The 15,506-nt window shown below is 31.1% G+C and overlaps 1 protein-coding gene across 5 annotated transcripts in view; it reads left to right on the top strand.

The window, feature by feature from the left end:
- EXOC6 (exocyst complex component 6) overlaps positions 1 to 15,506 on the top strand; it is a 181,812-nt gene that overhangs the window by 58,739 nt on the left and 107,567 nt on the right. For all 5 annotated transcript variants that reach the window (XM_074373946.1, XM_074373947.1, XM_074373949.1 and 2 more), the window contains exons 6-9: positions 3,893 to 4,097; positions 6,510 to 6,662; positions 8,720 to 8,788; positions 11,064 to 11,147. In XM_074373946.1, coding sequence (XP_074230047.1) covers positions 3,893 to 4,097; positions 6,510 to 6,662; positions 8,720 to 8,788; positions 11,064 to 11,147 — 511 coding nt within the window. The remainder of the gene's footprint in view (positions 1 to 3,892; positions 4,098 to 6,509; positions 6,663 to 8,719; positions 8,789 to 11,063; positions 11,148 to 15,506) is intronic.

Below are 15,506 nucleotides of genomic sequence, written 5' to 3'. Positions count from 1 at the left end.
TACTTTTAACCTCAGTCTTTATATTTAAAGTGTGTTTCTTATCAACAGCAATTAGTTGGATCTTAATGTTTTTTCATCCAGGGGACAATCTCTACTTTGGACATGGAGTTTTAGACCATTTGCATTTAATGTAGTTATGGTTGATTTTCAGTTCGTCTTGCTATTTGTTTTTTATTTATCTAATCAATTTTTAGTTCTTATTGTTTTCCTTTCCTTCCTTTTTACAAATGAGTTTTTAAAAAAATACATACATATATTTCTCCTCTATTCACTTATTAGGTATACCTCTTTGTTTATCCTTTTAGTGTCTACTCTAGAGAGTATAATATGCATGTTTAACTTATCACAGTCCACCTTCAAATAGTATTACATCAATTATATAAGAAACTTGTAATACTACAATTCTGTATATCCTGCCTGCTTTGCCCTTAGTTTCATATATTTTACTTGTAACATATGTTATAAACTGTATATATGAATCATAATTAAACCAGATTCCTTTATATTTACCATTTTATCCTTTCTGTTGCTCTGGGGTGTTTTGGTTTTTTCCTTTTTTCTTTTTCTTTTTTTTGGGGGGGTGGGTGGGGTGGAGATCCAAGCTTCTATCTTTAGCATAATAAACTGTTTAGTGTTTGTTGTACTGCACATCTACTTGCTGGAAAAAAGATTTTCTTACTTTTGTCTATCTGGAAATGTGTTTATTTTACTTTCATTTTTGAACAATATTTTATTAAATGTGGAATTCTAGGTTGCCAGAGGTCTTCTTCCCCAGCATTAAAATGTTATGTTTTCTTATCCTCTGTTCTCCATCATTTCTATTGAGAGGTTCCACTATCATTCTTATCAGTGTTACAAGATTTGTAATAGGTCTTTTTTCCTCTGGCTACTTTTAGGATTTTTTTCCCTCTATCTTTTGTTTTTTAAGTTTGACTATGATATGCTTAGATGTGATTTTCCTTGTATTTCCTTCTATTGCTTGAGGTTTGTTTAGCTTATTGGCTCTGTGGTTGACACTTTCCATTAATTTGGACAAAATTTTGGTTATTATCTCTTCAGATATTACTTCTTTACCATTGTTCTCTCTTTCTCCTTCTTTTCTAAATTCCAGTTATATGTATGTTAGATAATTTAATGTTGTTCCATAATTTCCAGGAGCTCATTTCTCCCTTTTCACTCTTTTTTTGTGTGTGTGTGTTTCAGTTGGATCATTTTTTGGACCTGTTTTCAAATTTACTGTGCTAATTTCAGTCTCAGACATTACTACTCTTTTTTTTTCATTCTTTATGTGTATGTATTTGTGTGTGTGTTTCAGTTTGCATAATTTCTATTTAGCTGTCTTCCAATTCATGGGTCATTTCTTCTGTGTCCATTCTGCTGTTAAGTCCATTGAATAAATTCTTTGTTCTGATTTTTTTAATTGTAACATTTTCATTTGACTCTTTGTTATAATTTCTATTTTTCCATTAAAATTTTTCATCTCTTCATGCATATTGACTATATTTTCTACTAGATTCTCTAATACTTGTAATGGTTATTATAACATTTTTGTTAATTCCAAATAGGCCACCTGTATTTAGGCTTTCATTGACTTATTTTCTTTTAATCATAGGTCACATTTCTCTGCTTATTCATATATATTATAATTTTTTATATGCAGGGCATTATATTTAAAAAGAATAGTAGAGAACGAGAGTAATCACTTCTATGATAGCACAAACTGGTAGATTAGAAATCCTCAAGGGAAGGCAAATAAAATAAGAACTGTCATAATGTTGTACCTTATGGTCCACAGAACCATTAGTGTACTCACACATTTTCCATTTAGGGATGACACACACATTTTTTAAGTGTCTTATATTTATAAAAACAGAAAACTTGACAGGCTTATTAACATGGGGGAAATTTACTTTAATATTTTTATAAGAACTAAAAAATCAGAGACTTAAAAACCAATTAGGATATCATTACATATTATTATTATAATAGACTTGCAAATAGGGTAATGATCTGTTTCCAAATAATTTTAGTTTAAGTTAAATTCCATGACATATTGTTAAATAGTATATATGAACATACAGAACTGAAAATATTATAGATATATGCCTGGATATAAATGTGACCAGATGTTATGTGGTAGTGTCAGTTCATGGGTACCTCTGATTTTCTCTTTACAGTTTTCATATTTTTAGTGGTTATGGATTACTGTTAAAATTTTAAAAGACAGCATTATGTAACCGAAAGAGAAATGGTCAGATTTTATTTGCATTTAGAAATAAATAAAGCTTAGGAAATTTGTGGCTAACTTTTAGAAGGGATCTGGCCTTTGACTTCTGTTCCCTAAGATTATAAACTTCCTGTATGTCTTAACCTGGGTCTCCCAGAAAGCAAGTCTGAGGTATAATCTTACTTTTTGCTACTTTTTAAAAGAGTATAATTCTAGGGAAAGTGAGAAGCAGAACTGAGAGAAAGGGAAATGAGATACAGAACTTAGGAGAGCAGATAATGAAGTTGATTTATTGAGTTTGCCAGTGCTTAATATTGATCAATTTCAAAGAACTTTGGGGAGTTCATGTAATTATTGTAAATCAGAACATTTCATTCAGGAGGAGAAAAAGTACAATAGCATTATGTCTAAAAAAGTGTACATACCTTAATGTAAAAAATACTTTATTGCTAAAAAATGCTAACCATTATCTGAACCTTTGGTGAGTTGTGTAGTGACATCAAAGATCGCTGATTCACAGGCCACCATATCAAATATAATATTAATTTAAAAGTTTGAAATATTGCAAGACGTAAATTGAGCAAATGCTATTGGAAAAATGGCTCTGTTAGACTTGCTCAACACCCACAAATCTTCAATTTGTAAAAAACGCAGTATCTGTGAAGTGCAATGAAATGAAGAGTGCCTGTACTGTCACTTCAGTTTACTTATGTATTACTTTTTTTGTTTTTCTTTTGATAGTGCCTTTTCTCATTTTAATATCCAATTCAGTGGGGTGGTATAGAATATCATTTGATTTATTTAAAAATTTCTCCACCTACCCTCAAATGGATTTTGGTTATGAATATTATTGTAGGATACTGACTGTTTTGGAAAATCTTAGTCCTACTACCAACTGTAGTATATTGGCGAAATCATGTACTCTTTCTGTATGTTTCAGTTTTCTCATCTATACATTGTTAATAGTAATATCTACCATAGATATCTACCTGATAGAAGTCTAGAAAAAAATTAAAGTTTATTTATATATGAAAGTGTGTGTCAGGTTCTCTAGGACACAGGCTACACTTTACTAATTGCTGCATGCCCAGCATGTCACCAATGCTTTATAAAGTAATAGGCATTCAGTAAATATTTTTCGAGTTGAAAAAAGAAATCACTCTATTAGTAGTTTTTTAAATAGGTTTTGTGACTCAGTATTATTTCTAATTGCCTTCAAGGGTGTAAAATTTTCCAAAAAAAGTTTCCTTAAAATATATTTTAACTTGATTTAAATCTGTGCTAGGTACTTTTTTTATAATAATGGTATGTGGGTGGGAGAGATTATGCAATTATGTATCAAATAACTAAATACTCTAATTAAAAATTTGGAGCTATTATACATATATACATTTAAGGCATTTTAATGGCTATAATAATGCTTCTGATGTTACAGATTTAGATAAAATGAAATAAAGAAGTTGTACATTAGTGAATTTTCATGCTGGAACTTGTTCATGTGGTTTATAGTTTGTGCTTAGTAAACAGAAATAAATGTTAATTTTACTTATTTTATTTTCACTATGTATCCTTTTTGATAGTAGTATTGGACTGATTATTTGGACTTACTTGTAAAATTAATGTAGTAAGAACTTTTTACAGAGTTGGTTTTTTAACTTGTTATAGGTATTATTCTGCTCTAAAAACTATGGAACAATTAGAGAATGTGTATTTTCCCCGGGTTAGTCAATACCGGTTTTGTCAGCTAATGATAGAAAATCTTCCTAAGCTCCGTGAAGATATTAAAGAAGTCTCCATGTCTGATCTCAAAGACTTTTTGGAAAGCATTCGAAAACATTCTGACAAAATAGGTGAAACAGCAATGAAACAGGTGAGATTAAAAAGAATTTTAATTTAATGTTATTTAGTAATCTAGGTTCTAGAATATATCCAAAGTTTACTTTTTTTACTTACATGAACCTTTTCTTCATTTTCCTTATTCTTGTTGAGAATGGATTTCATCAGCTTTTACTTTTTTTTTTTTTTTTTTTTTTTGGTTTGCAGTTATTCCTTATTTAATTAAGTAAAGTCAGTCTAACTTGATTCACCAACTGATCTCTTGGCAATCTTCCCCACGTATATAATACTACATTAATTGTTATCAGCAGTCATATTTGGTATAAAATTAGCTGAAAAGTGGCAGCCACAGAGGCAAGTGGGAGCTGTTTTATGCTAAGGTTATAAATTGCTCTCTTTTTAAAGCAACTTGAAAGTATTGTCTTTGAATTAACTTCTATAGCTCAGTAATAAAGCGGTAAACAATGTGGAAAGATTTGGCAGTTATAAAATTAATGTACCTACCTTTAGAGTCAGCAGTTCCTCTCCTGGGTATTTACCAATGTCCTCATGATGCTCATAGCAGGTTTGTTACAACTAGCCAAAGACTGGAAATAACCCAAATGGACGTCAGAGGGAGAATGGATACACAAATTGTTCTATAATCACACAATGGAATATTACTTAGCAGTAAATAAGAAGGAATGAATTACTGATATGTGTAACAACATATATGAATCTTCCAGACATTATACTGAGCTACAGAAGCTGTACACAAAAAAAGCACGCACATATCCATTTATATGTATTTCTAAAGCAGGCAAAACTAATTTAAAGTAAAAAAAAAATTGGAGTAGTGCTTGCCTCTCAGTGGGGAGATTGCCTGGGAAGGGACATAAGGGAACTTTCTGGGGAGATGGAAATGTTCTATACCATGATGAAGTATATCCACTTGTATAGTTAAGATCTGTACATTTTGCTGTATGTAAGTCTTACCTCAAAAAAATTATAAACAATAATTGGGGTGTTTGTGGAGTGAGTGGGTAAAGGTATAGATGAAAGAAAGATGTATAAATATTGTTGAAGAAAGGTAATGAGAACATAAAAGTTCATAATGTTGATCTTTTTACTTTATTTGAAATGTTCAGTAATAAAAAGTTTAAAAATAATTATAATTGAATTAAAATTTCTAAGAGTTAGCTATTAAAACACCTCAATAATTACAATGTCACAGAAATGAAACAGTGCTTAACATGCTTTCTAACTCCTGAAAAGGCAGCCTATGGAGTGGGAGAAAATACTTATGAACTATATATCTGATTACGGGTTAATGTAATATGTAGGGGATTCATACAACTTAATAGCAAAAAAGTAATCACCTGATTGAAAAATGAGCTGGGAATTTGAATGGACATTTCTCTAAAAGAGACATAAAAATGGCCAATAGATATATGAAAAGATGTTAAACTTCACTAACCATCAGAGAAATGCAAACCAAAGTCACAATGGGATATCACCTTATACCTCTCAAGATAGCTATTATCAAGAGAAAAAAAGGCAACAAGTGTTGGTAAGGATGTGGAAAAATTGGAACACTTGCACAGTGTTGGTGGGAATGCAGAATGGTGTAGCTGCTATGGAAAACAGTATGGGGGTTCCTCAAAAATCTAAAATTAGAGCTATCATATGTCCCATTCTGGGTATTTATCCTAAAAACTGAAATGAGGATCTTGAAGAGAGATTAGCACTCCCATACTCTTTGCAGCGTTATTCACTGTATCTAAGATGTGGAAACAATCTAAATGTTCATTGACAAGTGAATGTATTAAGAAAATGTGGTATGTACATACAATGGAATGCTATCCAGCCTTTAAAAAGGAAATTATGAGCTATCTGAAATAGTCAAATTCATAGAATCAAAGAGTAGGATGCTGGTTGCCAGAGGGAAATGAGGAGTTACTTATCAACAGGCATAAAGTTTCAGTTAATCAAGATGAATAAGCTCTAGAGGTCTTCAGTAAAACATTATACTTATCAATAATAATGGATTATATTATTAATATAATATTAATATATATTAATAATGTAATATGTATATACACTTAAAAATTTAAGAGGGTAGATCTCATTTAAAATGTGCTTACCACAGTAAAGTAAAATCAAAAAAGAAAAAGTAGAAGAAAATAATCAAGATAAGAGTAGAAATCAATGTAATAGACAAAAATACAATAGGGAGGATCAACAAAGCCAAAAGTTGGTTCTTAGTCTTTTCAAATAAAGTTGATAAACCTCTGCAAGACTGTTGAAAAAGAAGAGAGCATATATCATGAATTAAAAATGGGACATTATTCCAGATCCTACACCTACAAGACATTAAAAAGATGAGAAAATATGAACAAATTCTTGAACCAGTTTTGATGACAATAACTTTTGAAATAATCTGAATTTTTCTTTTTTTCCAAAATAGGCACAGCAGCAGAAAATCTTCAGTGTTACTCTGCAGAAGCGAAATAATGTAAAATTTGGGAAGAATATATATATAAATAATAGAAGTCCAGACGAAAGGAATAAAACTGTATTGAAACATGCATTTGAGGAAGAGGATGAAAATGAAGAGGAGGTGATGGAAGTTTATTTCTTTCTTTCTCTTTCTTTGCATCTTTTCTTTTCTTCTTTCCTCCCTTCCTTCCTTCATTGCTTTCTTCCTCTCCTTCCTTTCCTTCCTTTTTTCCTTCCTCCTTCATCTATTATTGGATGATTTTTTTTCTCTTGAGTTGTAATGTATGTCTGTGTATAACTCTCAGTCTTCCCATGTGTATTTTGAATTTATGTAGATCTGTTTGTAATGAGCTGTTACAGCAAAATAGTCATCTGAAATGTCAAACTGCATAATTGACAGATAAACAAGATATATTGTAGATTGCATTTGTGAGCTGCAGATAATTGAACCTAGGTGTTCTGCCATAATTAGCAGTAAAAATGTAAATTAAATGATTTTTTGGTAGGGAATACTCATATTTTAATTACCTGTGGCAGACATTTAATTGCATGATGGCTTAACCTTGCTATTTAGACTAATTCTGGATACCCTACTTTTTTTGTTGTTGTTGTTGTTGCTGAGGTACAACAAAATAATTTTAAAGATTAAAATTTTTAATTTCTTTAAAAGGTTTTATTAAGTCTAGAAACTTTGAAATTATCCTTAAATATTTGCTTTTTTTTATCCTCTATACTCAAATTTATTCCTAGTTCTAGTGCTTCTTTTATTCTCTCCACAAAGTCTTTTGTTAAGCCTACTTTTTATCTTTTCTTATGAGTTCCTTTTGAATTTACTTAATAACGTAAGAAGTCAAATATTTGCAATTGTTTCTAAGTTTTGCCTTGTCATTGAGACTTTAAATTCTTTTTTTAAGGACACTGGTGGGGCGTAGTAAGAACTTTTAATTGATTGATAAAAAGGAACCATATGAATATGTGCCCATGGTTTCTGTGGATTGAAAGAACTACTCTGCACATTTGTTCTATATGCCTGAGGATGAGTGAGACTGTATGTATTTATGAGGGTGTATGTGTTTGTATATATGTATTATGTGTATATGTGTGTATATATACATATGTATGCATTTATAGTGGATGTCTGATATACCGACAAATGAACAGCTTTAGACATTTTAATGTCTTTCTAATGCAGAATTAATGTCACTTGATTAGTCCCTTGAAATTAAATAAACGTTTGAGTTACACTTTTTTATCCTTTCTTAATCAATATTCAGAGATCTCTGTAAGTCTTTTCTATCTTAAAATTCAGAAAGGTGAAAATAGACCATCTAGTCTTCTTATCTCAATTTTCCCTAGTCTGTTTTGTATGTCTTTAACTGCTTGGAGCATTGCCATTGTGCCCTACCCCCAAATCCATACTCTTAAGAGAAACTTCATTGTTTCCCTGTTCTTTTAGATCTGTTTTACTATTACTACAGTTTGTTTCTATTGTTTTACCAAATAAGTAACAGTATAATAAAAATAATTTAAGTTTACTCTGAGGATTCATGAGAATAGAAGTATGTTCCTTTAAAAAGTTTATTTCTCAAATTTGGGAAATTTTATTTCATCAATTCTAAGATGTGCTTTTAAAAATATTATTAAAATCTCAGAATCAGGATACATCTTAAAATTGATGATATTATAGTTTCAAGGGGTTTTTACTGTTTTTTCTTTCTTTCTTTCTTAGTGTTCCATAAAATAATAGTAATGATGTCTTCAATTTAATGAAATAATGATAAATCATGTGACTTAGCTGCATTAAAGAAGGAACTTCGTCTATAACTAAACCATATATTTATGTACCATCTTTACCAGAAACAATAATGATGTATCTAGTTATCCATAGCAATTTTCTGGTAATCTGCCAATCATGTTAAAGATACACAGTGTCTCCCCTTTTAATACCTTATAATCTAAAGTAGTCAACAGTGATGATAAATATATAAAGAATGAACTACTGAACAACTGCTGAAACAAAATAAAAAAGGCATTATGTTTATATTGTATTTTTTTAAATAGTTGATAAATGTTGCAACATGAACTCTGGGAATCTCCTGGTCTAACTTTAACTTTATATTATTCAACAGCAGACTAGAGTTTAACCTATAATTTTTTAAAAATGGTTTTATTTTTCAGGTCTTAACTGTTCAAGATCTTGTTGATTTTTCCCCTGTTTACCGATGTTTGCACATTTATTCTGTTTTGGTAAGTATCTTTTGTATACATGTATGTGTGTATGTGTATACACATGTGCATATATTTGCATTATTAAAAGGACATGTATGCATTTTCGGCCTGCTTATCTAAAGGCTGAGCACAAGCTCAGTGAGCTGTGAATCTTTATGCAGTATTTATTTGTGAATATCCATTGTATATAAGGCATTTACTTTTTTCTTTAACTTATCATAGTATGCTTTCAAGTATACTGTACTTTTAGGTTGTTTCCACATCTTGGCTATTGTAAATAGTGCTGCTATGAATATTGGGGTGTATGTATCTTTTTGAATGAGAGTTTTTTCCCAGATGTAAGCGCAGGGGTAGGATTGCTAGGTCATATAGTAAGTATTTTTAGTTTTTTAAGGAATCTCCATACTGTTTTCTATAGTGACTTTACCTAACTACATTCTCACTAACAGCATAAGAGGGTTCCCTTTTCTTCACACTGTCTCTAGCATTTACTGTTTGTGGACTTTATAAAGATGGCGATTCTGACCGGTGTGAGGTGGTACCTCATTGTAGTTTTGATTTGCGTTTCTCTGATGATTAGTGATATTGACACCTTTTCATGTTGCCTATTGGGCATATCTGCACGCCTTCTTTGGATAAATGTCTATTTAGGTGTTCTGCCCGTTTTTTGATCGGGTTGTTTGTTTTTTTGTTACAGAGTTGTATGAGCTGTCTGTGTATTCTGGAAATAAAGCCCTTGTCAGTTGCATCGTTTGCAAATATTTTCTCCCTGTCCGTAGGTTGTCGTTTCATTTTGTTGATGGTTTCCTTTGCTGTACAAAAGCTTATTGGATTAAGTCCTATTTGTTTATTGTTGCTTTTATTTCTCTTGCCATAGGAGACTGACCTAGGAAAACATTGCTGTGATTTATGTACAAGAATGTTTTGCGTATGTTCTCGTCCAGGAGATTTATTGTGTCCTGTCTCCTGTTTAAGTCTTTAAGCCATTTTGAATTTATTTTTGTGTATGGTGTGAAGGAGTGTTCTAACTTCATTGATTTATATGCGGCTATCCAGCTTTCCCAGCACCACTTGCCAAATGGAACGGCAGTATGACTTTACTTTCGATAGCACTAAGAAAGTCATGTTTTTTGTAGCTACTTAAGTATCAAAATATCAGAAGTTTTTCAGTGAAAATATGAGTTTTGACATTTTTCTATTGTTAACTTTTTCTTCTTTCTTTTTGATTTTCTTTGGAACCGTGAGTAGGGAAATGAGTTACCAACCTTTTCTAATGACTCTGGATAGATTCTCCATAGAGAAGAGAGGAAGACAGAGGAGATAGATATAGTCATTTACTCATTCAATCATTTATTTATTCAACAAAAGTTTATTTAGTGTCTTCCATGTGCCAAGCATTGTGCTAACTGCTAAGGATACGGTGGTGAACTAGTTGGACAAGGATCATATTCTAATGGACTTAGAGTCAGATGGAAAAGATAGATCTCTGTTGTCTGATACAGCAGCCACTAGCTATATGTGGCTATTTAAATTAACTAAAATTAAACAAAATAAAAATTCAGTACCTTAGTCCTATTAGTCACATTTCAGATACTCAGTGGTCATAGGTGTCTAGTGGCTACCATGTTAGGCAGTGCAGATATAGAAAACTTCTGTTATCACAGAAAGTGCTGTTGGACAGTAGTGAGATAAACTAATAATCAGGAAATTACAGCAGGGTGTGATGAGGGCTATGAATGGATGTACAGATTACTATAGGATAACATAGATGATAACAAGCCTTGTTATTATCAGGTTGAGGAAGGCTTTCTAAAGGAAGTAACATCTAGGATGAGTCCTAAATATATTTCACAAAAGCCTGGAAAGGAAAAGAAAATGGTATATTGATTATACTGAGATGAGGCAGGAGATGGAGGAAGATGCCAGATATGTAGGGTCTTATACAACGTGTTCAGAAATTGAGGCTTGACAGCTAATTTCCTTACTTAGTTTCCCTCACTGACAGCCATATTTTCTTTGATCAGTCAAAAATCCATAAAGCCCAGATGATAAGTTGTGCAGCTGTCAAATTACTTGAAGTTACCTTTGGTCTTCTTAATCTTCATGATACCAAACAATGTTACTGTCTTTGAACTATAATGCCAAAACTTGTTCTTGATATTCAATATGAAATACCATTCTGCATTTAATTTCAGTTGTTAGAAGCTTAAAAATGACTCTTAAGGGGTAAAGAAGTTATCTGTTTAAGCAGTGTGTTTGTGTGTTTTTCATTACTTTGCTGATTTTATTTTAGGGTGATGAGGAAACATTTGAAAATTATTACCGAAAACAAAGAAAGAAACAAGCAAGACTGGTATTGCAACCCCAGTCAAATATGGTAAGCATGTGAAAGTTTTGAATTGGCTTTGTTATCAGTTTTATCCCCTTTAATTTCTTTAGAGCATGCATCGCTATTCGTTCAACTACAAATATTTATTGAATACCTATCGTTTCCAATAATTGGTGTAGGTGTGAAGTTTACAGCAGTAAAAGAAAAAGGATAAGTCCCTTCTCTCATGAGCTTACATTCTATTAGGGAAGATAGACTGTAAACAAATAAATAAGACAGTGAATAAATAAAAAGATAAACAAATAAATATATAAAATGTCAGGGAGTGATAATTAGTTTCTGACAATATGGTGGACTATGTATCTTGATTAATTGTCTTACTGAAAAAAAAACAACTAAAGATTCTGGATAAAACATTTTTAAAAATCTTAAATTCTTTTAAAGTGCACTGAGGAGCTGGTAGGAAAGTATAGTCCTAACAAAGACTAATTCAGTAATCTGAAGGGCTATGTGGGAGTTTTATTAGTCATTCTCAAGATATATGTATTTTTTGGTTATAAAATTGTGACATATTCACTATAAAAAGTAAGGAAAAATTGAAATAAAGTAATTTATAATGTCAAAAAAAACTGTCAGTATGGAACTGTTCTGTATATTGGTTATGGTGCTAGGTATGTGACTAGATGTATTTGTGAAAACTCATAGAAATAGCACATGAAAAAGAGTGAGTTTTATTGATGTAAGTTATACCTCAGTACACCTGACTATAAAAAAAACAAAGCAGGAACAGCAAAGTGAAGACAGAAATCCAGACTGGCATAATGAAATATTGAATATAGTTTTTATCCTTGGGGCATCTGCTGAACTGGGAAGGCATGATTTTTGAGGTCATAGGGATATAGAGGGCTAAGCTCAGAGCTACCCAAAGTGAGTGAAAAGAGATTGTCTCCCATGTAAATAAAGCTGAGACTCCGAAGAATTATAGCCCATTATTACGATGACCTAGAGATAAAACCATGTAGGGAAACTGCTGTGTTCCTTCTGCCAAATACAATAAATAAAATTGCCTATCTCAAATCTCGGTGCTGAGTAAACAAAGGAAAAAAATTGCTGAGAATTCGTAACAGTTCCTCACATGCATTTGCAACTCAAATTTATTCCACTTGGATAATGAAAAAAAAATCTCAAGCTGAAAATTTAAAGTGGTTGCATTTTGATATTGCTTCCAGGTGCCTAGTAGAAGCAAATGCAGATCTTCTCTGAACCTTCATACCGACTTAAAAAATGTCTGTACTTAAAAAGTTTCAAGGGAAATTAGCAAGTCACAGTCAAAATTATCAAACAAGTGAGAGTCATTAGCAATATTGACAACAGAGCTGGGTAGGGTAGAGCTCAGTGGTAGAGTGTGTGCTTAGCATGCATGAGGTCCTGGGTTCAATCCCTGGTGCCCCCATTAAATAAATAAATAAATAAATAAATAAATAAATAAACCTAATTACACCCCCAAAATGTAAAAAAAATAATAATAATAATTAAAGAAATATTGACAACAGGAATAAAGTCTAAAAGACTTTCAGTATTTGAGTTATTAGGCACAGAATATAAAATAACACTTATATTTAAGGAAGTAAAAGGTAAGCTTGCTGGTATAAATAAGGAACAGAGAATTAGCAAAAAATGTAAAAAAAATGAAGTACCATATCTAGTAATTAAAGATATATTAGCCAAAATGAAAAATTTTATGAACAGGTTTAATAGTTGATGAATTCTTTTAATTGATCTGAAGAAATTATTTGGCATATATCACAAAAGAATAAAAATATAGAAGAAAGAAGAGATACAGAGAGGTCTAATATATATCTAGTTGGAATTTCAGAAAGAAAGGATAGAACAAGTGGGACAGAGGAATATTTGAGATAATTGCTGAGAATTTACCAAGACAGATAAGAAATAGAAATCTACAGAGTCAAGCCCAAGGAATCTAAGTAGATTAAATAAAAAGAAATACACTTTTAGAGACCTTAAAATGAAAATGTGGAACACCAAAGTTAAAGAGAAAATAGATGACCTGAAAAATTATCAGCTAATTGAACTAATTGACATTTATTAAATACCTCACCCAAAACAGCAGAACACAAATGCTTTTCAAGTACACCTGGAAGGTTCACCAAGATAGATCATATTCTGGATAATAAAATAAATCTCAATAAGTATAAAAAACTTGAAATTGTACAAAATATGTCTTCTGACCACAGGAAAATGAAATTATCCATATGCAAAAAAATGAATATTGACTCTTATCTCATTCAGCAATTCAAGAAGTAGATCATGGACCCAAATATAAGAGCTAAAAATTTAAAACTTTTAGAAAAAGCAAAAGTTAAAATCTTTGTGACCTAGGGTTAGGCAATATTTTCTTATGTGAGATACATAAAGCATAAAGCATAAAAGAAAGAAATTGATAGATTGAACATCAAAATGGAAAACTTTTACCCATCTAAAGGTATTGTCAAGAAAAGGAAAAGACAGGGCACGGATGAAGAGAAAATATTTGCAAAACTCATGTCTAATAGAAGGCTTGTATCCAGAATAGGTAAAGAACTTGTATAACTAACTAAAGGTGGACTAATGGACAAAAGATTCAAGTAGACATTTTGCCAAAAATACACAGATGACAAATAAGTACATGAAAAAATGTTCAACATCATTTTTCATCAGGGAAATGTAAATTAAAACCACAAGATACCACTACATACCTACTAAAATGAATAAATGTAAGTAAAAAGATTGGTTATAGCAAGTGCTGGTGAGAATGTGGAGCAGCTATAACTCTCATACACTTCTGATGGGTGTAAATATTATACTGCCACTTTGGGAAATAGTTAGACAATTTGTTTTAATGTTAAGCATACAGTTACGATACAACCCAGCAGTCTTGCTCCTAGATTTTTACCCACAGGAGATGAAAATATATCTTCATACAGTGGCTCATATGTGAATATTTATAGTAACTTTATTCATAAATGCCAGCACTGGAAACATCCCAGATGTCTGTGAGCTAATGAATAAACAAGTTGTCATACCTCCACATAATGGAATACTACTCAGTAGTAGAAAAGGAACTGATACATACAGTGGCATGGATAAATTTTAAAAGCATTATTCTAAGTGAAGAAGTTCAGATACAACAAATTATGTAAAGTATGATTTATGTTATATGATATTTTTGAAAAGGCAAAACTATGGGGCATAATGGGATAAGTGGCAAAGGCTGTATTAGGCAGAGTGACTACAGAGGGGCATAAGGGAACTTCTTAATGAGATAGAAATATATTCTATATGTTAAATTTGGTGGTGGTTACACAAATGTCTACATTTGTCAGAACTCACTGGACTCTACGTATAAAAAGGGTTAATATTACTGTATATAAATTAAATCTCAATAAATTTGACTTTAAAAACAAAGATAAAGACAAGACTTTAAAAATATGCAGAGAGAAGCATTTATTTTCAAATAAACAAGACAGTGGAATATTTTCAATGCTGAAGGAAAATAACTGTTGACCTGGGATTCTGAATTCAGTGAAACAAGGGCAAAGATAAACATTTTCAGACAAAGAAGAAAGGTTGTTACCAAGACACCCTTACTAAGGAAATTTTAAAGGATATATACTTCAGTCAAAAGGAAGATGATGCCAAATGGAAGTTATGAGATGCTAGAAGGAATAGATAGCAAAGAAAGTATAAATATGTGGGTAGGTCTATGTTAAGTGTAGAAAATAATATTAATAAAATACTATGGACTTTAATTTAAAACAAAATAGAATTAAAACGTACAATAACAACATAAACATTCGAGTGAGAGAAGTTAATGAAATGAAACTATTTTACAATTTCTGAATTGTCTGGAAGTGTGAAATTATTTATCAATTTTAGAGTTTGATTAAATATGCATAATGAAATTTCTGTAACCACTAAAAGAATAGAAATAATATATACTTAAATATAGTACAAAAAAGCCAGAATGATAAAAATTCATGAGTTAGAGCTGATAAAAATGGTAATTTAAACCTATAAACACTTGATAACATTGACTCAAAATATTTGAAGCAAAATTGCTATAATTAAAAGGATAAATAGAAGAATCCATCAGCATAGTGCATTTTTAAACATGTTTCAGTATCTTTTAAACCAGATAGAATATCAGTAAGAATACAGAACATGCTTAATAGGCTTATCTAATAGACTATATAGAATTCTGTTTCAACAACTGTGGACACATATTGTTTTAAGCGCACATGGAACATTATAAAATGTGACTATATACTATGTTACAAAGCAAGTATCAAGAAATATTAAACATTTGTGTCATGTAGACTGTATTCTCCAATCGTAGTGTTTTTAAAT

The sequence above is a fragment of the Camelus bactrianus genome, chromosome 11 (genome assembly GCF_048773025.1).
Source record: "Camelus bactrianus isolate YW-2024 breed Bactrian camel chromosome 11, ASM4877302v1, whole genome shotgun sequence".
Lineage (NCBI taxonomy): Eukaryota > Metazoa > Chordata > Mammalia > Artiodactyla > Camelidae > Camelus > Camelus bactrianus.
This window is presented reverse-complemented; position numbering and strand designations above follow the sequence as displayed.